The sequence below is a fragment of the Vidua macroura genome, chromosome 1, assembly GCF_024509145.1.
Source record: "Vidua macroura isolate BioBank_ID:100142 chromosome 1, ASM2450914v1, whole genome shotgun sequence".
Classification (NCBI taxonomy): domain Eukaryota; kingdom Metazoa; phylum Chordata; class Aves; order Passeriformes; family Viduidae; genus Vidua; species Vidua macroura.
Genome location: NC_071571.1, coordinates 21,384,664 through 21,410,483, shown reverse-complemented (window position 1 = coordinate 21,410,483; position 25,820 = coordinate 21,384,664). Strand labels below are relative to the sequence as shown.

Below are 25,820 nucleotides of genomic sequence, written 5' to 3'. Positions count from 1 at the left end.
AAAAGGAATTTCTTGTATTTCAGTTTGTGCCCATCACCTCTTATTCTGTCACTGGATACTACTATGATATCTGGCTCCATCTTATTTACTCCTCCACAAGTAATCACACATATTGCAAAAATCTGAACAATCCTAGCTTTCTCTGTCTCTTCCCATACGTCAGATAATCGAAGACCTTAATCACTGTCACAGCCCCTCTCTGGGCTCACTTCCGTATGTCTCCATCTCACTTGTATGGGGAGCCCAGGAACAGACACAGAACTGCAGATGTGTCCTCCTCAGCACTGAACCAAGGCAAAGGATCACTTCTCTGTACCTGATGGCAATGTTCCTTCTATAGGGAGCCCTGGACACCACTGGCATGCCTTGCTGCAAGGCCACATGCTGGTTCATGCTCAACTTCATGTCTACCAGACCCCCAGGGCTCTTCTGCATCCAGACATTAGGCCCCAGCTTGTGCTGCTGTGGCAAGTTATCTTCTCCTGGGTGAATGACTAGGCATTTCCCCGTGTTTGTTGAGCTTCATGAGGCTCCTGTTAGCCTGTTCCTCCAGCCTATCAAGCTCCCTCTGATGGCATAACAACCATCTGGTATATTAGCTACTCCTTCCAGCTTTGGAAGCTCCCAAACTCAGAGTACAATCTGTCCCATCATGCATGTCCCTTCACCACCAATGACCATATTAAAAATTACTGAATCCCTGGTGTACACCATCAGAGACTGGCCTACAGCTGGCATATGTGTTGCTGATCACTGACCTTCGAGCCCAGCAGATGATAGAGTTTCCAGCCTATCTGACTGTCCTCTACCTAGCCCATACTTTATTAGTTCATCTATGAAGATTTTTTAAAAGCTTTTGATATGCCAGAAGCCTTACTAAAGTCAATATAAACAGTATTCACTCTTCTTCCTTCATCCAGCAAGACAGTCACCTCATCCTAAAAGGCTACCATGTTGGTCAAGCAAAATTTCCTCTTCAGAAACCCATGCTGCCCATTCCAAATCACCTTCTTGTCCTTCATATGCTCAGAAATGGTTTTCATTATTATTTGCCAGGGATTCCCAGGAATTAAAGCAAGATTGATCAGTCTTGTCCTTCCTGAAGACAACAGTAACATCTGCTTTCTTCCTTTCCTCAGGAACCTTCACCAGTAATCAAGATCTTTCAAATATTATCAGAAGTGGCCTCCCAAAGATAAAGACCAGCTCCCTCAGCACTCATGGGCACATCTCAACAGGACCTATATAGTTTTTTTATGTCCAATCTGTTCAGTGCTGATCCTCTTCTATCAAGGGTAAGTCATCCTCACTCCTCTTCAAAATAATTCCATTTTAATCCTAATAATATAAGGCATTTCATTATTTTGCACTACTTGTCCTAAAGTGAAAGATAAGGATCCATTTTCAGATACATACTCGTCTCCTTGTATGGTGTGGTATTCCACAACAATAATGCAAGTCCTAGTGATATTTTTTCTATTCCACAGGATAAACATGGAGAGTGAGGGCCAAATATTACCTACAAATGTGGTCTTAAACACATTCTGACAACCTTAGGCAGCAAGACAGAACATCTACTTTCAAGTATTACCATACAATGCTTGTGTTTAAATTGCATTGGGACCTCCAAAAATTCCACTACAACACCATGCAACTGGAAAGGTACCAGCATTCCCCTTACATCACCACCCCAGATGATCAGCTATGGACATTCACATAGTGCCTACACATCTAGACCTCGTCTAGATGCAGCTTGAATTGCACACCATCATTTGTGAACACAAATGAAAAAAGAAATAACAGCAACAGAGCCATTCAGCTTTACCCTTTTGCAGATTACAGTTTTCATCCTGAAGCTCAAAGCCTTCCCTGACTGAGGGTAGTCCAACACTCAGATTTCCCAGAAAATGAACTTATTATCACACACTATTGAAAGAGAGGATGATCACCCTCTGTTATTCTGGTTACAAAGTCATTACAGAACAATATTCAAATAGAAAATGAAAATCAAACAAAATTATTTGGTTCTGGTCTCAATTCGTGGAATCATTTAGGCTGGAAAAGATCTGTCATTAATTCAGTTGAACCATTAAAGGGGTGACTAAGATTGCAAGGGGACTGGAACGAGATGAGGCTGAGAACTGTGTTTGTTGAGCTTATGAAGAGAATGCAAAGGAAGACCTGGCTGCCCTCCTCAACTGAATGGAAAGTCCTGGTGAAGCATAGTTCCTCTCAGAGATGGAATGAATTAGCATAAAAGAAAATAGAATAAAGGTGGAATACAGAAAATTTCTCACATGGAAAATATGAAGTTTTTCAAGTTTTTTGGTCATTGCTGGTTTTTTTTTGGTTTGTTGGTTGTTTTTCTTTTCCCTCCCACAATCATGAGGGTGATCAAACACCAGAACAGGTTACAATGAAGCAGTCTCCACCCTTGTAAGTAAACAAAATCTGGGTAAGCAGAGCCTGAGCAACATGCTGTAGTTGGAGCACCTTTGAACAGAAATTTGGTCCAGATAAACTCTTCCCAATCTACATGATTCTATGACCACAGGGTCTCTTTCCATTTAAAAAACTTTAATCAGATGTAGAAGCAGCACTGTTAAGAAGCAGAACTTGGCCTCTTTCTCACCAGAGTTCAGTGAAACTTCTCTTGCATTTCTTCAGCCCACAGATCTTGTCTTTCTTTCTGATGAGGAGATCAGCTCTGCCCATGAACAAGAAGTATCCCATGAAAGACACCTTCAGTTGCATAGTTAAGGAACCCTCTGGGAAGCTGGAAATTTGAGTTTTCATACTTTCATGTGGAGTCTATTTTTCTGAATCTCAGCCTCTGGGCTGGAAGGCTACGTAACATGGCTATGGCCACCTTCTCTGCTCAAGGCTTACTTTCAAAACAGGGTTATTCCTTAAAAGGTAGCAACTGTAAAGCCTTAAATAAGGCATATTCTGACACATACTTTGTCCAGCTTTTCTAGTTAGATTCTGGCTCTAAACAGACAAGTGCTTTACCAGCAGGCGCCCTGACTAATGTCAATTGCCTGGAGTCCTCCTCCAACCAATGAAAGAAGGTTTCCCAGAACTAATTTAAAGCCTCTATGAAGAATCATTTGGAGGCTCTGAATTGTTCTTCTGAAGCATCTCCTTTCCATCACTCATATTTATAGACTAAAATGACAAGCTTAAGCAATGAAATTCACAGAGCTATGTCTGGAACTGTGCCCTGCACCCTTTGACTTTAATATATTTGTACAAGGGAAGACTGGCAAATGCTGGGCTAACTTTTCTCCACCACCAGTGAGACTAAAGAAGAGTAATAGTGATTAAAATGATAGAATGATTTTGTACATGGAACAGTAAGCAGCAACTAACTTCAGCATGAAAAAAGAAAGGGACATGTGATAGGTTATTTATGAAAACAGATCAGAATGAGAACACAAGAGCAAACAAATTCAGTCAGATTTTCTCACTCCGTGACAGAGTTATTTATTAACCTGGAGAGACACATGGGTTTACAAAACTAAACAGCAATTTTGTTATTGCAAGTTCTACTCTTGCAGCACAAGTTTAGTTAATTGGCATTACAGCAAAAAGACTGCATTGTTTTAGACACCCATACACACACAACACTTTTGCTCAAAATCCACCACTTCAACATTCTGCATCAAAAAACAATTGTGTAAAGAACACCAAAGCAGGCTATTTCCAGCACTCAGAATAAATAGGAACTCAAGAGTAAACTTCAGGAATTTTATTTTGGGAAAGGGAAAATTTGGTGTAGTATGCTTCTGCTAAGGAGAGAACTCCAAGTCTTACTTTGTTAGCATTTGTGTAAAACCGGTAAGATGGTAAGATACAAAGTAGATGTTCCAGAAAAAAATCCATGTCTCAGAGTTCTGAAAATTATTGAAGAAATAGAGAAAAGTAATATCAAGATACTTCATAACGCATTTTTGCTGTTCCCAATAAATAAAGAACCAGTCATTTTTCTTTATAAACAAAACTAGATACACGTGCACTGATGTTGTTTTCCAAACTTTTCTGTGATGTTCTTTAGATTAGTCAACATGCAGAAAGTATCCAAGCTAAATTATGTAAAAATGCTCACCACTGCTTTTGCCTACTACTGTATAGTTAATAAGTGTTCTTTCTCACCAATAGTAAGTATGGAGAGTTTTAAATAACTTGTTTTTTAAAAAAGATCCTGGGCAAACACAATTATAAACAAGCAGGCAAACCAAAATTTTTAAGTGAACTATCTTTCACCAGACCACCTTTTTTTTTTTTTTTTTGGAGAAAGAAAAAAAACTGAAAAAAATCCACTCTCAAACCAAAAAGTTAACCAAGTGCCAAATTCCCTTGAAAAAAGGTAATTAGGGATAAATAAGAAACTTTTACTCAAGTTTCTCTGAGCACTTAATTTCCAGTTTTGAGCCTGAAAGAGACCCTTTGGCACTCTAAGCTTGTCTGTATGACACGCCCCAATTACAGTACAAGCTGTCTCTACAGTAACTTAGCAAACATCTTCAGATTAGCCTGGTTACAACAGCACATGACATGCTACCATTACGACATTAAGTCATTACCTGAATCGAGATATTTACTCAAAGATTCATCAAGAGGAGGTACTGGCAGGGAAGGCAGAGAATCTTGGTACTGAAACGTTCGCTCCTCTGAGGATTCAAGCAGTTGCTTTTCCATGTTGCAAATCTGCAGCACAACCAAACAGACTATTCACGAAGCCCACGTTCGGTGACGAATCTCCCCACACTGTTCTCCCTCGCTCCGGCCTCCTGCCATTTACACGGTAAAAGACAAATATCAGGAAACGTTCCCCGACAAAGCACGGACCGAGGGTTTCTTGCTGGCTTGTAGCCACGAGAGGCACACACACAGCAGGAGGAAACGATGACCAGGCTGCTATTGATGCTTTTCCCCAGCATGTCGCTCAAAGACTGTCGCTTTCTCTCCCAAGGAGCAGCCAGTCAGCCGTGGAACACCCGCGCGAGACTAGAGGATATCTGGGGAAGGGGGAATCACGCCCAGCCCGGCTGGCGGCCCCTCCTCGCCTCCCCGCAGAACCTCCCCAAGGCCCCCGCCCGAGCCTCGGCCGTGCCCCGACCCCAGCGCTGGCCGAGCCGGGCCGAGCCGGGCGCGAGGCCCGCGACATCACAGCAGAGTTTACAGCGGCTCAGGGCCCGCATCGAGGAAAGCCCGGGAGAGCCCCAGGCGGATGGGGCCTGGGTGTAAGGAGACAGCCGAACCGAACCGAGCCCACCCCTCTACCCCGCGCACTCCTGAGGAACAAGACCGGTGGAGACCACCGGTCCCAGATCCCTGCCCACCTCCCTGGCCGCCGCCTTTGCTTCTGTCCCACTTCCCAGCGGGTCCGGAAGCCGCGCGGGGCGGGGCGGCCGCGGAGGCGGGAGGGGAGCGGCCTCGCCGTCCCCTGCGCTTCGGGGGCCGGCGGTGAAGTTAAAAGGGCAGTTCGAAGTGGGGGGGAGGTGCTGACTCCCTCGAGGGCAGACGCGCCCCGCAGAGAGACCTGGGCTAGTCGGAAGGCTGGGCAGTCGCCAGCTGTGTGAAGTCTTAGAAGATTAAGTGCTGGTCTGCGCCTGGGAGAGGGTAACTCTGGACGTACGTACAGACTGGGGAACGAGAGACCTCATTTCCAGCGACCTGGAATTCCTGGTTGATGGAAAATTGAATATAAATCTGCAGTGCCCTGGCAGGCAGGAGGGCCAGCCGTGTCCTGGGGGGCATCGCCAGCCGACAAGGGAGGGGATTGTGCCGCTCTGCTGTGCACTGGGGTGGCCTCACCTCGAGTGTTGGGAGCAGTTCTGGGTGCTACGAGAAAAAAAGGACATTAAACTATTAGAGAGCTTCCAAAGGAGAGCTATGAAAATAGTCAAAGGTCTAGAGGGGAAGCCACATGAGGAGCGGCTGAGGTCACTTGGTCTGTTCAGTCTAGGGGAGACCTCACTGCAGTTACAACTTCCATCATGAGGGGAAGCAGAGGGGCAGACACTGATCTCTTCCTGTGGTGCACAGTGACGGGAAACAAGGGAATGACCTGAGGTTGTGTCAGGAGAGGTTTAGGCTGGATATTAGGAAAAGGTTTTTCCCCCAGAGGGTGGTTGGGCACTCGACCAGGTTCCCCAGAAACCTGGTCACACACCAAGTCTGCTAGAATTCAAGAAGCATTTGGAAGATGCTTTCAGGCACATGGTGTGATTCTTGGGATGTCCTTGTGTAGGGTCAGGAGCTGGACTTCACTGGTCCTTAGAACTCAGTATCTGTGACATGGGGAGAAAGCACAGCTGGAGCTGCACTAGGGGCAACAGCTCTTCGCAGCTGCTGTCCCTCATGGGCTGTGCTCTTAGCTTCTGTGGTGTCCTTAGCAGGACTGAGATCAGATGCAAGCCAAGGGGACTGGCCAAGGGGACTCCTCACGCAGGGTAAGTGGCCCAATTGCTTTGTGGGTGGGCAATGGCATAGGAATCTGCAAGGGTGTTTTTGTGGAGCAGGTCTGGACTGATGGGTTTCTGTGCCATCTGTTAAAATATTATGTGGGAGAAATGCTTGTAGGATGTGACTTACAGCTCCACAGGAGTAGGAGTAAGCAGTAGCCAGAGTGATTGGGTGGCAATTGGAGCAGTCTTCACATGCTGGAGCAAACATTTGAAGTTTGGTGAAGCACCACTTTTAATGGGGAGGGCACACGAGGCCCAGTGTAGTACACAAGCCCTACAAGAAATGACTGAGGGAGCTGGGGTTGTTTAGCCTGGAGGAGACTCAGAGGTGACCTTATCACTCTGAACACCTTCCTGAAAGATGGTTGTGGTCAGGTGGGGGTCAGTCTCTTTCTTCATGCAACAACTGACAGAACTACAGGATGCAGTCTTAAGCTGCGCCAAGGGAAATACAGGTTGGATATTAGGAAAAAGTTTTATACAGAAGGGGTGATAAAGTATTGGATTGGTTTGCCTGGGGAGGTGGTGGAGTCATCATCTCTGGATGTGCTTAAAAAAAGACATGATGTGGCACTTGGAGCCATGGTTTAGTTGGGATTTTAGGGTTTGGCTGGAGTCGATGATCTTGAATGTTTCTTCCAACCTATTGATTCTGTGACTTCTCTCCTCTTTGCATCTGCAGCAGTGGCACCTTCTGTTTCTTTTTGTTACTCTCTGCTGCCAAAATGGCTTCCCATTACCTACTGTCATGGTTTAACTCCAGCCAGCAACCAAGCCCCATGCAACAACCACTCACTCACTTACTCGCCTACCAGTGGGATCAGGGAGAGGATCAGATGGGTAAAAGTTAGAAATCTCGTGAGTAGGGAAAGCAAAAGCTACACAGAAAAGCAAATCAAAACAAGTAATTAATTTGCTGTTTCCCATGGTCAGGTGTTCGGCCATCCCAATGAAAGTAGAGCTCTGTCACGTCTAACAATTGCTTGGGAGGACAAATACCATCACTTAAAATGTCCCCCCACTCCACCTTATTCATTCCACTTCATATACTGAGCTCTTCCTGAAGCCTTTAGTGCTGCATGGGATTGTTTTGACCCAAGAGCAAGACTCAGCACTCGGTCTTCTTGAATCTCATACCATTGGCCTTGGACCATCAATCCACCAGCCTAGATCCCTCTGCAGAGCCTTTCTGACATCCAGCATGTCAACCTCCCACCCAACTTGGTGTTGTCTGAGAATTTACCGAGGGTGCACTCAATCCCCTCATCCAGATTATCAACAAAGATACTAAACAGGAGGTTGCAATCTCCCAACTCATTTTTCCCCTTGAGATGGTAATTATCTTTTCACATTGATGTATTTCCTCTTGATTGTTGAGCTACTTGCCTAGCACCATCCCTGTGCGCCAGCCTTTATCTCCAGTTTTATCTCTCTTACCTTTCACAATTCAACTCTATGGACTGCTTTAGAGCTCTTTCTCTCAATTGAACAATTTCCTCAAACATCTGAGCAAAGACAACATCTGGTAGTTGTTTCAGAGCAGAACTAGGATGACAGCAGCAGCAGTAGGAAAGGAGGGGAGATTATACTGCTCCTTGTGTTTGTTTTTGAAGTATCCACAAGGTCTGTATATTTGGCAGTTTCAACACCCTGGAAGGTCCAAGTAGTAAAGTCCATGTTGAGAATGTATGTTGTGTGCCTTTAATATTTATTTCAATAATTTTGCATTAGGGATGCTTTGGGCTTATCAGATGCAAGTGTTCCACAAATAAGTTTCTCTGTAATAACGTCCTAGATTTTTTTTCAAGACAAAGTAAAGAACAGCTTTCTGGAGGACACGATTTCAGTTGATAATGACACAAATTTTTTTTCATCAGCAGCTTTTAGATGTTAGCAATGACATCAACCAACTTCAAATATAGTCTGCTAAAAATCTAGCCATGAGAGATATGTTATTGGGAAAAATATGACTAATAAGATGGGTATGCTCCATACTTTTCCCCTATTAATTTATAGCATCTAGGTGTAAAGACAAAGGATTTCCTGAAGTCTTTATTTTTCAAGAAGCAAACACCAGTATTTTCCTGAACTCAGGAGCTACTGAGATATGGCTTCCCACTTTTTTTTTTTTTCCTGTGGTTTATGCATTTTGCTGTCTCTTAAATGGAAGATCACACCACTGCTTTTGCTGTATAAGAAAACTTTTAGGGATATAAATCTGCAAACCTCAAAAGCATGTAATAAATATTACAGTGCATGTAACAGATGTGTTTGCTCTCTAACTGGACCCCTCTTTTCATAGGTCTGTAATTTTTCAGAAAGTTTAAATGCCTACCCTGAAAAACATATTTTTAAACTTTTTTTTAAAAAGGATTATTTGAATAATGAATGTAACCAAATGTGTGTGATACAGTAATATGTGAGGTACTGATACAGATGCAGAAATAAAAAATTTCAACTGTGTTACAATGTTTAGAACACTGAGACATTGGTGTCTATCAGTTATACAAACTGCGTTTCTCTTGTGGAGATATAATCAGTAGAGGATTACATTGCCTAACGGTCCTACAGCCTGACAGTTCTATTCTTACAGGATTGCAGATACCAAGTGGTCAATGCCCAGCCAGGTGTCTCAGATACATGCCTAGCTGTAAGCAATCCAGCAGCTTTGATAACAGACTCCATACCTACCATGAAGTTGATCATTTGACTCCCAGGCTCACTATTCCACTTCTGTGCTTATTGCTGGGAGGTGAATGGACTACCTGAAATCTAAATTTTGTTAGTAGACTTGGATCTACTTGCCACCTGGGAAAGAGAGTTGCTTTTTCCCTGGCTTCCAGAATCTGCAGACAAGGGGTTAACTCACGTATGTGTGAATGAGACAGGTCTGCTATGTAGGGTTTGCAAGTGCCTGGATACCTGAGAGGCCTCTTAGGTCCTGGACTGCCCTACTGGCAAATACCACACTCCCACAGTTCACAAAGTCTTCTTCCACAGGTTTTTAGACTGTGTGCTATAGGATATATTTTCCTTGTGGAAATATCTTGCAGCCCTGTGCTGCAAGCACTTGGTGTTTCTTTGCCTTTGGCTTTCCGTTCCCTGCAGGGTGGGGCTGTTGGTCCATTTGTCCTAGCAGCCGGTCAGTGTGAAAGCAGTTTTATTGTCACTTATGTTTTCAGTTGTGCTTTTCAATTAATACTTGTCCACCTACTGTAAGGTGATGCCATGACAATAAAGCTCATGTAAAAAGTTTGTCATGCCCTGAAAGCCTGTCTCAAAAACATGTTTGAAAAATAATCGAGAATTCTTTGGTATCCCACATCTGTGTCCATTTTTAATTCTGTTGTATTAGAAGGATATTGAAATACTGAAGTCAGCGTGGCACGGTCCCCTGCGATTGTGACTGGAGTGGGTGGTGTACAAAAGAGTCTGAGATAATTGGTTTTGTCTTAAGAGGGGAGTGCCAAATGAAGATGTCTTCACCTGCCTAACAGAAGGATGGGCAGAGCCAGGCTCTTCTTGGCTGTACTCAGCAAAAAGAGGGAAGACTTGTGGATACAAGGCACAACAAGCATATAGATAGAAAGTATCCTCACTCTGAGCAATAATTGAACATTGGAACATGGTTACTAACACCAACATGGTTACAGTCTCCATCCTTGGAGACACTCAACACGTAAGGAGAGAAGATTTGAACTATATGATCTCTAGAAGTCCCCTTCAGCCTTCACAAGTTACTCTGTGATTTAAATGATGGCTCTTTTAATCTTTTATACAGCTCTCTATCAAGCTAGAATTTTATTTTCAGCTTATTCTAAATATGAAGAGAAAAAAGCCAGGAAATACTTCCTTAAAATTCGGTGGGTTTTCTTTTTTTCACTGGCTGAGCCATTTCTTTGCCAATAGTTCAAGAAAGAAACATTCTTTTGATTTTGAACACTCTGAAGTAGTTTTTTTATGCCATTAATTTATCAGATCACACATCTAACTTAAAATATATAGGGAATAAAATAAAAGCTTGTTTCTCTTGAAAAGCTTACAATCTAGGAGAATCTTGATTCTTCAGAAGAATTCTTATGTATCCTCTCTTTGTTATAATAGGATCAAAGTTAGATCTCACATATAAGGCCAATAGGTGGAAGTAGATGAAAATATAAAGACAGTTTGGAAATAATTTTTTTTAATTGCTGTCTTGTCTTGTAAAAAATGAGAAAAAAGACATTTCCCTAACCAGATATGCTTAGATTTCAAAGAAATTGAGATTCAACTGTACTCCAAAGATTATGTATTCATGTAATAGTTTGTGGCCTTTTTTTTTTTTTTTTTTTTTTTTTTTTTTTTTTTTTTTTTTGTGAATGAAAATTAGATTGGCTGAATGTATCTTTCAAACCAGTAAGACAGACTCTGCAGGTTCTTTGTTTCAGGGAGAGTTGTAAAATAATCCTTAAAGGCAAATTACTCCATTAGGTTAGCACAGATGTGTCATTTACATCCAAACTTTGGGGCTGTATATGTAATATCAGCATGCACCTGTCCAACTGGATATGTGAAAGCTTCCAAAAAGGTCATAAAAGGCTCCTTTCATTTTCAACAGGAGGATGGTGAGACTGATGTGGGTGACAACTAACTACAGGATTAGTTTACAGCTTGATAAACAATGTGCTCTTACTACATAGCTATGTAGTTGCTAGAGCTGAGTAAAAGACTGGGGTAGAGCATTATGCTCCAAGAAGCCAGGAAGGGACAGATTTTCTCATCAGTGCATGATCAGACACAGCTGCATCTTGTGACAGATCTGCATCCCAGTTACAGCTTTGACTTAGGTTACTCTCTGAGCCACTAAAACCAAAAAAGGGATTCATTCTGTATGCATCAGATAGTGGAGCTGTGCAGCTCATTGCAAGAGGATGTCATAGATGCCAACTGTTCAAGGGGAGACTGGAAAAGTACATGAAAGAGTAATTCATAGACATTTTATATATATAAAGAAATGTCATCCTGCTGTTCCTTTGCACGTCTATTTTACCACTGTGATAGAGAGAACATTGAACTAGGTGGCCCTTATGTTTTCTAGCTTCTTCAGATGGACCTTTTCTTTTTGTGTATATTCTAAAAGCCTATATTTTTAAATGGTCTTTCTGAAATCCCATAACAAATTATTTTGCTGCTTGTAATGTTTGTTGGGGTCAGTGACTGAGCATATATTTACTAAGGGTATTGCCCAATACTATTCTACCATCATTTATAAAAGCAGAACAGGTTTACAGTGTTGTAGGAAGATTATCTCGTATCTACCATAGCTGTTATAACACAAGCAGTTTTGATGACAGAGACTATTGCACCCTGATATTTCAATTAAGACTTAATTCACTCTAATTTTCCTATATCTGAAGAGTCTTGTTCTACAATGATGTGTTGTCTTGTTTTTTTGTTTGGTTGGTTTTTTTTAAGAAATGGAAAAGCTGGTTGCTTGTGTACAGAAAAAGCCAGATGCTATTTGTAGACTGATTTGCTTTCCATGGGCTGGAAGTGGAACTTCAAAATTAGCTAAATGGGGCAGACTCTTCAACGACTCAATTGAAGGTTAGTCATTTTGTAGTTACAGTAGAAGTTAAGCAATTCTGAAATACACAGTAGCCATTTTTTAAAATGGAATATAATAGTCTTGAGAGCACCACAATCGTTATCCAATGTGTCTTCTCCAGAAAGGAAGGAACTAGCATTCATTAGGAACTAGCATTTCCACAAGGGTACATTTTCTGTACCCTTGAATCAAATTATATTTGATTGAGTGAAAAAATTATATCCTCAGAGCTACAATTCACAAGAGTACAGTATGCTTGACTGCTTCAGAAACTACTGGTATGATTCAGAAACAGAAGTACACTGAATATTGTTGATAAGCCAGTCTTCAGCAAGGTTAACAGTGAAGATATGAGAACTATTTTTGAGAGGCTGCAGAATATCTCTTATCCAGTGTTTGTGCTTCTTGAATCAAAACTGAAATTTAATCTATGAATTTTATAACAGTGAAATGATGTTTAGTTACACTATGAAGTAATTTTCATTGCTCACAAGATATATCAACACTAAAAAGATCCATTGCTTGACCTATTTGAAGAGGAACCAAGGCCATTTTCCAAATTTTCCACAAAGAAAAAAATAATTTGATATTCATGAGCATTGCCATTGAATTTTACCAGTCCTCTAAATGCAAGTATACTTTCTGGTAAGCAGTTGCACATTGAATTTTCCTTGAAATTAGGAAAAAAAAAAAAAAAAAAAAAAAAAAAAAAAAAAAAAAAAAAAAAAGAGGAAAGAAAAAGGTTTTGTCCACTGGAACTACTTCCAAAGTACAGAAGATGCAAACTTTTCTGTACTGGTATCTATGGTATTAGGTTGTGGTTTAGTCAATCTCTTCTAAAAGAGTCTATCTTTGTGTCTGACCCATTACTTTTACATAACTGGCAGTATGCATGATGTTAAGGAGATTTGAAATAAATCAACAATTTTTCTGATCTATTCATTCCTTACTTTCACTAAACAGTGAGAGGAAAATCCTCAATTTTGAAAGGAAAATAATAAAAGCATGTAAATTTCATTCTCTATAAATATAAATAACTATAAATATAACTATAAATATAAATATCCACCAATTTGCACTATGATTCCACATTTTCCAATGTGCAGTGCTGAAAAGCTGACATAGAAGAAAACAGGGATTGTACAAGTCTAATATAGTTTCACTTACTAATGCTGCCCATGAAAGGATATATTTTACACAACCCTCAAACTTACTATTATTGAAATGAATTAATTTGTGGTTGTTATTAAAACTTATAACAATAAAGTTGCTTTCAAACCTCAGCTGAAATCAGGATCTTGTGGATTCTGACCCAAGGCATTTATCAATCAGATCAGCTGGAGGGGCAGCATTTGAGACTAAAGGAAGGGTGGAAACCTAATCTCTTGCAGGATTAAATCACAGTTGCAGCAATAGCAAGCAAGTGCACAGGATCAAGTGTAAGAAGGATTAATTAAAATAGTATGTATATTCTGCAGAATAATTTAAAAACTTAACTAAAATTATTTTACTGTGTCTATTTGAAATAACTATAATTCTTTTCCCTCCCTTCTTTCGCCTCTTCTGCAGTGTTCTGTATAAGGCTTCCTGGAAGAGAAACTCGTCTTGAGGAGCCTTTTCCAAAAGACATGACAAGTGCAGTTAATGAAATTATAAGTGTTTTGTTAGAAAAATTGAAAGAAAAACCATTTGCATTTTTTGGTCACAGGTAAAAATATATACATTTTTAGATACCCTAGTGAAGGAGTTTCTATTTCTGAGCTCTAGGAGTAGAGAGTTACTTGTTTTTATTTGCAAAACCTTTAGGAAAAATATGCCTCTGCAAGGATCTTCTGTCAAATCATCCTAAAACATGCAGTTGCTGTCAAAGACTCTGGTTATTTATTTATTTATTTATACCTTCAGGTACAACTTCTGAGCATGTGTTTCTAATCAATTATAATTGCATTTATTGTTAGTATTTGTGCCAGTGCTTGATCTATATGAATGCAGGGGGTGAACCATTCATGAAATACAGATTTTAGAGATTGCTGAGTCTCAAGTATTCAAAATAACTGTTCTTATTGAAAATTAAGGAGACTATTAAAAGAAAGAGAATATGAAAAGGTCTTATTTGCAAAATTAGACCGTGTAGGAATATACTTCATGTCAATAAACTAATATCATTATAATCTGCATGTTATATACCATTTCAGCTATTGTTCAAGATAGCCAGTTAGCACTGAAATTATGTTTGTATGTATGTTTTTACTTACTTTGCTTTAATTTCTTCTTGTGCTGCAGTTTTGCAACTTACCTGAGTTTTGCCGTTGCACTTCAGCTGAAAGAAAAGTACGGACTGGAGCCAGTCCATCTTTTCATGTCAGGAGCACATGCCCCAAATGTAAGCTACAGAATCATTAACGTTATGAAACAGAACCATAAATTAGCTACTAAGAGTAAGAATAATATTTTACAGTATGGTATGCAGAGTAGTTTTAATAAAAAAAACCCCAACATTTCTTCAGAATCTATGGAGTGAAAAGTGTTCTGAGGTTGACGCAGAATACATAATATTCACTGCTACTAACCTTAGCCTTGGGAGAACAGTCTCCTTAAAACTAATGCTGGAATTAATTAATGCTTAAACTAACTAATCCTTAAACTAAACTTTTTAAAATATTGTGTTATTTAGTATGGCCATTGGCTTAACACTCAAAAACAATCAAACCAAAATTCTAAGTGGTCCTCCTTACTGTGTAATGTGTGAAGTAACTGTCTTTCCCTAGTCTTTCATAAACCTGCTGCATTAGTCCTCAATACATTGGTCCAATTTTTTTTCTTCTCTCCTCATTCTGAGTAGGATTTTTAATCAGTTTTTTCAGAGGTTTTGCTGGTTCTGCTAGTCTTTCTCAGAAAAACAGTAGTGAAGTGGCATTTTTCCAGTCCTCTCCTCAGTCAGCATTTGCTATTTCTGTTATTCCGTTTCTAAAGCTTCTTAGCAGTCGTGAGTATGAGCTAGTGATTCATAGAAGCAATTATTATTCCTGCAAATTTCCATTATCAGTTGGTCTCTTCAGTCCCACATTAGCCAGGTTTATGTCCAGTGCTAGGTTTTTCTTTCTCTTAGATTATTTTACTAGTTGTATTTCAATAGTAAGAGTCAAGCTTGAACAAAATAATATTAACAGTTATTTGTCTGTATAAGTTTCAGAAGTAGAGAGTACTTGGCTCACTCATAGTTTGTAATTTCAGTAAGCACAATCTATTAGCCCTTTCCATGAAGTGCCCTCTGTGAATGTTAAATGAATCAGCCATTGTATTCTGGAGATGGAAAATTATTGTACTTTCTACTAAAATAATTTCAATGAAAAGGTTATTTAAAATATATTATATACAACATCTGATCTGCTTTTTTTGGTACCAACAGTCTGCATCATTTCTTGCCATCAAAAGCCTGATCCCACCTGATGAAATCGATGACCTTCTCATACTGATGAAGATTGTAGGAGGAAATTCTGAGTTTCCATCTGATGAAGACAGTTGGACAGATACGGTGCTTAGAGAAGATGCTAGAATTCTTCACACGTTTTCGTAAGTTTTACAACTTTGTATTACTTCTGTATTTGTATTTTACATTTTTACTTCTGTCTGATCATGTTAAGTTTCCTATTTTCTTTCTTAGTAACTTGTTCTCATTTCTGTTATAAAAAGAATAAGAAACAGTAAACATAGGGTTTTTTCCTTTGTGTGCTTTTCTGCTTGTTTTCTGGTATTTATGCCCTAGATGAAACACTGCGTTCTGCAGCAACCACAACTGTTACTGCAGTAGCGAACCTGTCATGGCAGAATTACAGTTCTACCTATGATCCAAAGTTAACAGCTACTAAAAGGGAATATTCTCGTGTCTTTTATTGTTTTCTGAGATTAACAACCTCAGTTTATCATGCTTCAGGAACATTGCATTCAGCCTCCAGATCCAAGGTCCTCTAGCCTAACCAGAAAAAGAATCCCTGTGTTCTGGGCACCCAGACAGCAACCGGCTTCCTGTGTCCTAACTGCTGTCCCCACTGGACGTCACATGACAGCTCATGTAGCTGAGTGGTTAAAGGCTTCTTGGCAAAAACAAGGACACTCTTGGATGTGGGACCCATTTTGGTCTTAGGAATCTGACATTGAAAGACACTGAAATGTTAGAACTTGTATATAAGTAGGTAACATCATTATTTATTGTAGGTGAGAATTTTTATTGCAGATCGAAGCTCTTTTTTTTCCCTAACTATTGGGTCATTCTTTCTTTACAATTTTATATCTAATTGCAGTAGGATAAGCGCTAAGAAACTTCAAGAGTATTTTCTTCTCCTGATGTCTGTATAATCTAACTCCTGAAATTTGTCAGATTTTGGAGAAAAACAAAAAACCTTTTTTGTATGTGGAAGCAAATTCCAAATATATTTATCTTATGGAATGTTTTATGACTACTTTTTATGTTCACAGATTTGAGAAGACAGACATGACTAGCCCCTTCTCCTGCGATATTACCTACTTTTCTGGGTCTGATGATAAAATATTTGATGCAAAAGGTACTTTGCTTAAATGGTTTTCCTCTTATACTTACACATTTTCTTGTTGTATTACACCTGTTCAGTAGTGTTTTCTAGAGTCTACCTCCTTCTTCAAGGAAACAAATCAACAAAGCAGTTTCAATATTTGAACCAAAAAATTGATATGGGATTTAAAATAATTATTAAATTATAGCTTTGAAGTAGTTATACAAAATTACCACAATAGTTGACATTTCTCTGACACTTTAAATATCTTTTTAGGTTGGCAAGAACTAACAAGTGGAAATACTTCCTTTTATGAGCTTCCTGGAGATCACTTTTATCTAATGAAACCATCTAATCAAAGCTTCTTGATAAAACACATCACAAGAAGCATAGAAAATGCCGGTCTATGAGTATTTTCCTCAATTTTAATAGCAGAATGTGTAGGGTTAGTCCACAGCAATTTGTAATAAGGCACTTCTTTCTCTAAATTGCATGCAGTTATGCCTCAAAGTTGTTCTGTTCTTCCTCTGTAATCCTTTATAAGGGGGAGTTTTCCTGATTTTTTGAAAACAAACATTGGCTTTGAGTCTTTAAAAAGGTTTCATCTTCTCCTTCTTCTCTTGCACATGTACAAACTCTTCACTTTATTCCATAACCTTGTTTGCAAAAAAATTACGTCTATGTTATTTTACTGTTAGAGCTTCTCTGTTTGTCTGCTCCTGTCAAAATGCTAAATATAATTTAATACCCACAAAAATCCATAATTCCCACGGAAAGCTTCATTTATTCAGTTCAAATTTATTTAGATTAATATACAAGCTAAGAAAAGATTATATATGCAAATCCCCTTTACAGTCAAACAGCTTATGCTTAAAAGATATTACTGTCAGACCTCACAATAAGGAGTTAGTACTGCATTTTTCTCAACATAGTTAGTTCATTAGCTACTGAAGAGTTAAGTATTAGTGGGAATTATTTTGAATATTCTAGATCCCATATTTTTCTACCATTGCTCTTGCTTTAGAGATATAGGCATTCATGGCATCCTCCTTTGATAAACCTGCAAAGGAAAGTAGGAGTCATTATCTTTCCTCATTTGTCATCCTATAAACTTGACTACAGGATGTAAATTTAATTGGTGTAATACCTTTTTTCAGGTTCCACGCCTCCCATTTGGCTTTGCCTTTCAAATCTAGCATTCCTGGACATTCTGCCAAAATAAATGCATAGCTTTGGTTATGCAGATTTACATAACATTAGATTGATTTTATCAAGATATGTGAGTAAATGTGAAGTATATATAGTAATACCAATATTAATATCTCCAACAGTAGCCTGTTTGTAGAATCCATATAGTTCCTTCAGTTCTTCATCAGTCGGTCTTGTTTTTAATTTTTTTACATCTTCTGCAGCACCATCAAAGGCAGCCTGATGAAAGAACAGAAATGATTCTCCTCTCAAGGGGTGTTTTTAAAACATGAGTTATAAGACAGTAGTATCATTAGATTTTCTCAGTGACCCACTTGAGTTTAGCAATCAGACAAGGCTTTTCCCTATGAAAGAAGCTTCATAAAAGTGTGTCGCCCTGGTTATCAAGAGTTTTCTAAAGCCTTCTGAGTTTACATTCTTGTAGAGAACTTTCTCACACAACTTTCTGTAAACAACCTATTGTTTTGCATTCTTTCATAGAGGCGGAGAAATTTGATGTACAGGTAGTTTGTCCAGTGTCGTTGGAGAGGTGGCACGTTCACCCTCCAATCCACAGGCATCTTTTGAGAACTATAAAAGATTGGAGTCAGAAAAAATAAATTAGTCTCTTCATCGTGACCAAGGCTGTGGTGCGTCGTTTTTGCTTGTGTCATTTGGTGACAAAAGTGTACATTGTTAGAAAGGGATATAGGCTTGATGGCTGATAGGGGCAGCCTCCACAATTTATGTGGTGTATATGTCTTTTACAGTCACACTGCAGGTATGAAGCCATTCACTGAACTTTACATCCCACAGTAATCTCTGAATTGTTTTGACCCTGCCTACACTGTGTTGGCTCAAGTGGTGGAGCTCAAATCCCTTCTGAGTGGTACTGCCCAATTCACCCTCCATTTCCTCTGCTCTGCTGACAGGGAAGTAGGTGACCAACAGCTGGCACAGAGGTACCTCATGGAGATGAGCTAATGCCAGGACCACCTTCCACAGCTATCTCTGAAACACAGGAGAGCACCAGAGCAAAGTGTGAATTTACTCCTTTCATCACTGTGAATCACACACTCACATCAACCCGAGGCTGTAGCCATTCTCGCTATAAAGCAGGTCTCAGGCTAAGGTTTGGAGTTCTGTTTCATGCCCAGAACATTTCAGAGAGAGATAGATTTTGTATAATGTCTACAGACCCATCAGGTCACCACACTACTCTAATGCAGAATGATACAAGCACTTTAACATGCTATATGCTGGTTTCAACAATTGTTTTAGCTTTTGAGTTGGATCTGCATTAACAGAAGCACAGTATATCCTGCACAAATATTTAATATGTACAAAACCAGCTGTATTGTTTTTTGACCTGGTTTTTGGTAGTTGGGGCGGTGGGGCTATAAGGGTGGCTTCTGTGAGAAACTGCCAGATTTTTTCACCATGTCCAGCAGAGCCAATTCCTGGTGGCTCCAAAGATGGATGTGCCACTGGGCAAGGCCAGGCCAATTAGAAATGGTGGTGACAGATTTAAGAAGGAAAATAAACAAGAAGTGGTTGCACAGTTGTAACTACGGCCAGTGCAGGAGGGGCAGGAGGTGCTCCAGGCGCTGGAGCCGAGATTCCCCTCAGGCCGTGGTGCCGGCCATGGTGAGGCAGCTGTGCCCCTGCAGCCCATGGAGGGCCGTGGGGATGCAGGGATCCACCACAGCCCGTGGAGGAGCCCCAGGCCGGAGCACGTGGATGCCTGGGAGGAGGCTGTGATCCTGTGGGAGACCCGTGGAGAGGGGCCCTGCTCCCAGGCTGGAGCAGCCTGACCTTGAAGGGCTGCAACCCGTGGAGGAGTGACCCACACTGCAGCAGTCTGGGCAGGACTGTTCCCATGGGAGGGGGAGCTGCTGCTCATGAGATGAGCTCATGTTGGAGAGGTTCACAGAGAACTGCCTCCCGTGCCACCCCACGGTGCAGCAGGGGAACGACTCCTCTCCTTGAGCAGCAGGAGAAGCCATGGGTGATGAACTGACCATAACCCCCATTCCCTGTGCCCTTGCACTGCTGGGGTAGGGGGTAGACCTGAGAAGGCAGGAAGGTGTTTGTAAGGGCTTATTTTACTTCTCATTATCCTGCTCTGATTTTGTTAGAAATAAATTCACTTTATGTCTCTAAGTTGAGCCTATTTTGTGCTCAATGGCATTTAACGAGCAATCTCTCTCTCCTGGTCCTTGTTTCACCTCATGAACCCTTTGTTACATTTTCTCTCCTCTGCCCAGATGCAGAAGAGAGTGAGTGAGTGGCTTTGGTGGGTGCCTGGCATCTGGCCAGCATCAACACACTACTTCAGCTTAAAGTTTGTGTAAAAGTCAGCAATAAGTACTGCGGCTCTGGTAAACAGATCACTGAGATCCTGGCATTACCTCAGAAGTTCACACTGTGCTTCTTTATACCACCTTTAGTTACAGGAAAGATTTTAATTATTTTTTTTAATAAGAAAACCTAATGCATGTTTATCTCCTTAATTGATGCCTTTCTCCTTGGCAAGTGACTGTGCTGGGTGCACCAGGTGATGGAAATAAGCAAATATGAATGAGAGCTAGGTTCACTACAGCATTCTGTATTTAAACAGAGAGAAAGTACAAGAGAAATGTTATTTCTTTTTTAAAATTTAAGAAGGAAAAATGACTAGTAATTTAATTAGAGAGTGATGTTCAAGCATCTTTCCTCACAGAAAGGGCCCTCCCTGGAATCATGAAACTACATATTCGTTGATGTAAGGACATGCCAGCTGGTGGCTGCATTAAGGAAGGGGCAGCAGGCAAAATAGGGTAAGGACAGGTAGCTGAGTGCAGTGCAGCTTCCTGCACAGAACCTTGGCCACTCTACCACCATGTGAGTCAGCTCTGCCTCCTAAGGTGGAATTCACTTTCTATTTTGGTCTGGAAATTTAGTGTGGCTAATGAGATTCACCAGATACAAACTTCTGAAGAATTTCTAATTTTTTGCAAATTCTAAATTGTTGTATGAAACCCACAAGTCGTCTAAGAACAAAACTGCTTGCCACAGGAGGATGTACATCTGGAACAGCAGTGTTGCAACAAGGAACAGCAGGCAGAGAAGTGCATTTAAAAGGAATGTTTTAAAAAATCATGATGTGTGATTAAAAAGGCATTCGAGCTCCCTGCAAAACAGCAATTAAATCTTGAATATTCTTTAAACCGCAGCTGTAAATTCACAGAATATTAGATGGGAAGGATTCTTTATGACAATACACATCTCTAGGTCTGTCAGTTCATAGCACCTTGAAGTGAAATGAAAGGAAAAGACCAAAATCCTACAGCAATGCAGATGCTTTTTAACAAATAATCTTCCAACTCAGTGAGAACCTCAGTGCTTGCATAACTGACAAGCAAAAGTGTCTGGGAGATTCCCACCAAATCCTCCCTGAACCAAATGTCCAGTAATGGATGAAGGAGTACAGAGAAGAATTGGTGTGTTAAAATTGATAACGACTGTTTAAGTTTGAGAAGTGCTGCTGTTTTATTTTGAATATAACAATTCTTTTGAGAATTAGACAGATTCCAAGTGCCATTTGTCTTCTTAAAGATCTGCCACTTGGTCATTCAATAAAATATATGATTTGGCAGTTTCTGCACTAAATTTTATATTAAATTGCTTCCAAATTATTTTCTTAAATCTAAAACTTTATATTCTAAAACATGTAATTACTTATGTAGTTTTTTCCTGTTTTAATAAAATTAATTTTCAGTGTTACTAAGATGCAACTATACCATAGAACCATAGAAAAATATGAAGCTTTAAGTCCTACTTTTTGTATCTTATTTCTTTTAAGAACACTGTAGATTTATTTTTTTTACAAATCAAGCATTTGAGAGTGCTGCAAAACAAATACAGGATTCTTCTAGAATAAAAAACCAAAAGGCTCAGAATACATTCATATGCTATGTATATATGTTACTTGTAATTTAGAGAAACCAAAATTGTGTGCTCTAGACTACATATAAAAGCTGAATCAATAATATTGAAATGGCCTTACAGTATCCCTTCTCAGCTTTTTTTTTTTGTAATATTAATATTTGATTTCATGAAAGTCTTGAAATTTTTATTTTTATTATTATGCTGTACTGTCTCTTGGTCTCCTTTTGCACAGCAACTGGATTTGCTACAACCACCTGAAATGCTTCAAGTAGTTCAGATGTTAAACTCAGTTTTAATTTTTCATCAAAAATTGCTGAGGGCCATAGTAAGTAAGTAAGTAAATAACGCTATTCTTCCTTTCAGCAGCAAACCCAAAATGGTGAACCCATGTGTTTGGGGCCAGGAAGTCACATCAGCACAAGCAGAGAATTTGGGGTTTGGGGCAGAAGCACCTTGCCCTGTATCTTAGGCCCAGCATGAGTGCCTTCAACCTGGGAGCAGGGAGGGGACAGACACTGCCACAAGCAGTAGTCTGAACTCACAGTCCCTGTGAGACTGCTTTATTTGACAGGTGCCTTATCCTTCCATGAAAACAGGCCTGTTCCACTTTGTGCTCACCTCGGGGAAGAGGCAAGGACATGGTGATTGCACAGAGACTCACATGTTCTGAATTTACATCCCAGCCTACCCGAGTCACTCCAGCCATTCCACGCTGCTGTGCAGTGTTCCAGGCGCTGCCGCATTAGGATATGAGGGACTTTTGTACTAAGGTAGCAAGGCAAGTCTAATTACACAAAAACTCCGATACACTAACAACAGTGTTTTTAGTAGATGTACAGCATTTATAATGGAGAAGAATTTAATGAGGGGAAACAAAATTAGCAATGCAAACTACCTTACCAAGGAATTAAAAATACTGGTTCAAAGAAACTGGAACTGTACATATTTGATGCTCCTCAAAGCAAAGCATTTAAAATCCCACTATTGGTACAGATGTATAAAAGGGATGGACATTCACTTACAAAAATAAATGTGCTGACCTATCATTCAAGGGTTTTTTTTATAGGTACAATTTTATTAAAATAAATATTTCATTATGAATACAAATATCAGAAATGTGACATTCTTGATTATAACTATGACTGACTCCTCCATCACAGATATCTCTTATATATTATCTACACACGTGCAAACAAAAGCAGGAGACTCTATTAACTGTAAGATTTAAAATTTGTATAAATAATAAACCATAACTAGGTTGCCATATTGTTTAAATTTAAATAACTTACTACTGCATGTGAGCTTCTGTCAGCACTGATGTACAAGGACCATTCAAATCTGTGGAAATCCTTCACCAGTCTGGAATTGTTTTCTGAGCTAAACTTCTGTCCTGGTTTTGTCTGGGGAATAGTTAATTTTCTCCCTAGTACCTGGTACAGGGCAGTGTTTTGGATGCAGGATGAGAATAATGTTGATAACACACTGATGTTTTGGTTGCTGCTGAGTAGTGCTTGCACTGAGCCAAGGACTTTTCAGTATCTCACTCTCTGAACATGAGGAGCTACACAAGAATCTGGGGAAGGGAGAGGGACACCTCTGGGACAGCTGACCAAACTGGCCAAAGGGATATCCCACAGCAGAGAACATCCATGCCCCCAGTGTAGAAACTGGGATGAGTTGGCTAAAAGGACTGATTGCTGCTCAGGGATGGGCTCATTCTTGGTCAGTGGGTAGTGAGCAGTCATATTGTGCATCACTTGCTTCTCCTGGGTTTAATTGTACATGACATGCACTCTTTCTCTCTTTCTCTCTCTCATTACTACTATCATTATTATATTTTATTATTATATTTTACTTTTTTAAAAAAATATTAAACTATTCTTATCTCAGCCCATAAGTTTTTGCCTCCTCCCCTTTCTCCCAACTGCTGATTCTCCTCCCCATCCCACTGTAGGCAAAGCAGGGCAGCAAGTGACTGCATGGTACTTATTTGCTGGGTAGTGTTAAACCATGACAACTTCACAGTAAGAATGAATCAGAATGAATCAGAAGCCCTGTTCAATTGTATAAGACAAAAGATAAAAAAATAAGGAAACCATTAAGCTAATAACCTTATTTTCCTATAATTTTATTATATTTGCATCTATAGGCAAGTATCACAAGATAAAGATTTGCAAAGGCATATCTTACAGAGCAAGAAAGGTGCAGAAATGAAATCTAAATACTAAACTTTTTGTTCTTTATCTCTCTCCAGCCAATCATTCTGCACAGACTGTTGCTTAGGATTTGCCTGCTTACACAACATGCTTATAAGCAGCCTGTAAAAATATAATTTCCTTTTAATCACGATAAAATTCCCTTTAACTCCTCAAATAAAAAGCATAAAAATATATACAGACATAAACATACACGTGCCTTGAAGATAAAAGCACAAATTATCAAGATTATTACCAGACACTGTCTTTTTGCAAAGAAAAAAGCTTGAATGAATTCTTCATTTACAGACGAATATTTTACCAGTTTGCAAAACTTATAAATATTTTACAGCCTCACTAAAGAGCACATTATTTTATTAATTTGTCCTCATTCCCATACAGGTAGATTCAGTAAATTTATGGATATGGTTGGTAACTGTCAACCAAACCAATGTGGACAGACAAGCTCTATAATGTCTAATGCAGAATGTGTACGGCATCTTAAAATTTCAACCACTGATTTTTATGTGAAAGTGTAACAGTATACAGCTACGGAACAGCATATCAGACTGCATTCAGCTCTTTCTTATCATAATTTATGGCTCATTGCTTAATCATCAGGCTAATAAACTCACTTTCTAGACTCAGTTCAAGGCAGAATAAAAAAAAATTATAATTTCAGCCATTATTAATTAAGCAAAGGTGGCGTTATGTTTGGGATTTGGCAATTTTGACCCACTGTAGAAAGAGATTTCTTCTTAGCTGTAACACAGCACAATGAAACCTCTGTGCTATTCAGCATAATTGCAGCTCAGAAGAAAATTGCTAAGCTGCTGGCTGTGCACTCCCTGCATCTAGGTCACAGCATTGTGCTGCTCACTCTTTGCAAAATGCGCACTAACTAAGCTGAGACAGACATAATGAGACAGGGATAGAAGAGCTTGCAAATCTTGAAAGTGAAAGGGATAATAGGAAAGCCTAAAGAAGAAAATCAGCTTAATCTATCAGGACATGGCCAAGACAAGGGAAGTATTCATAGTTTTCCACAACGGTAGGAGGCTAAAAGCCAGCAATAAAGATAATTTCCTCAACAGCTATTTAAAGCTACAATCAGAGAGTACGTAAAAGGAAGCTCTCTCTCTAGCCAGAAGAAAGTAGAAGCTCTCCTACCAAGACACAAACCTATCAAAATGTAGCAAAGATCCATCCAAAGATGCATACACCCTAAAAAATACACACATCTTCCTTAAAAATTATTTACGCTTCCCAAATGCACATATAACACTGCCTCAGTGTTAGAAGTTTCCCTCCCCCTTTAACAGCTCCAAGCAACCAGCTAGATCCTAAAAACATAAATATGTACCTGCCTTTCCATGTCTAACTCAGTCCTAGCAAACTCAGATGCATACCTGAAGAAACATAATTCATGCATACTCTGAACAGGTAAAATGACATGACACATGAAAAAAAAAAAAATCCAAAATATTACATGACCAATGAAATAGTTCAAATTAACCAGCTTGCATCCTCCACTTGTGAAAAGTAATGCACTATTTAACCTCCAAGAGTTTAGGCAGATTTCTCTTGACACAAGGTAACCTTGATTTTGCAGTAAAACTCCTTACGCGGAAGAAATACCACAGTCTCCAGCATGGCATTACACAGACGCACAGTGCATGCCTCTCCTCTCGCCTCTGTCTCTCCAGATGCAGAAGTGCGTACCTGAAGAGTCATGATGCTGCGGGGATGCGCAGGGAACGGCGTCGCTCGCTCCTTCTCCGGCGGGGACGCGGCGCGTCTGCCAGTCGGCTCCGGTGGCGCTGGACGGTCCCCGTGACCTCAGCTCGGCAGCGGAGCAGCGCCGGCAGCACACAGGGACTCGCTGCCGCCGCGCCCCTCGGCACCCGCTGCGACAGCT

General features: G+C 40.0%; 3 protein-coding genes across 8 annotated transcripts in view; 1 reads left to right on the top strand and 2 right to left on the bottom strand.

The window, feature by feature from the left end:
• Positions 1-5,587, bottom strand: part of CROT (carnitine O-octanoyltransferase) — a 19,368-nt gene extending 13,781 nt beyond the window's left edge. Inside the window, exons 1-2 of one of the 5 annotated variants that reach the window (XM_053991193.1) lie at positions 5,546-5,587; positions 4,587-4,710 (exon numbers count right to left, since the gene is read on the bottom strand). In XM_053991193.1, coding sequence (XP_053847168.1) covers positions 4,587-4,701 — 115 coding nt within the window. In that variant the 5' untranslated portion in view covers positions 4,702-4,710; positions 5,546-5,587. Of the gene's footprint in view, positions 1-4,586; positions 4,794-4,851; positions 5,158-5,345; positions 5,493-5,545 lie in introns of those variants that run through there. The other 4 variants (XM_053991161.1, XM_053991185.1, XM_053991176.1 and 1 more) reach the window with 4 other exon arrangements.
• OLAH (oleoyl-ACP hydrolase) lies at positions 5,553-17,399 on the top strand. Of its 2 annotated transcripts, none has more exons than XM_053991296.1 (7): positions 5,553-5,637; positions 11,928-12,059; positions 13,630-13,768; positions 14,344-14,443; positions 15,470-15,633; positions 16,537-16,622; positions 16,866-17,399. In XM_053991296.1, the coding sequence occupies exons 2-7, from the start codon at positions 11,930-11,932 to the stop codon at positions 16,997-16,999; spliced, it is 753 nt and encodes a 250-aa protein (XP_053847271.1). In that variant the 5' UTR covers positions 5,553-5,637; positions 11,928-11,929; the 3' UTR covers positions 17,000-17,399. The 2 variants fall into 2 exon arrangements, with proteins under 2 accessions (XP_053847271.1, XP_053847279.1); XM_053991304.1 differs by lacking the exon at positions 5,553-5,637 and adding an exon at positions 6,448-6,458.
• ACBD7 (acyl-CoA binding domain containing 7) lies at positions 17,368-25,820 on the bottom strand. Its single transcript, XM_053991317.1, has 4 exons — positions 25,625-25,820; positions 17,900-18,017; positions 17,737-17,799; positions 17,368-17,649 (listed from the first exon to the last, which is right to left on the bottom strand). Exons 1-4 carry the CDS (start codon positions 25,634-25,636, stop codon positions 17,576-17,578), a joined length of 267 nt encoding a protein of 88 aa, XP_053847292.1. The 5' UTR covers positions 25,637-25,820; the 3' UTR covers positions 17,368-17,575.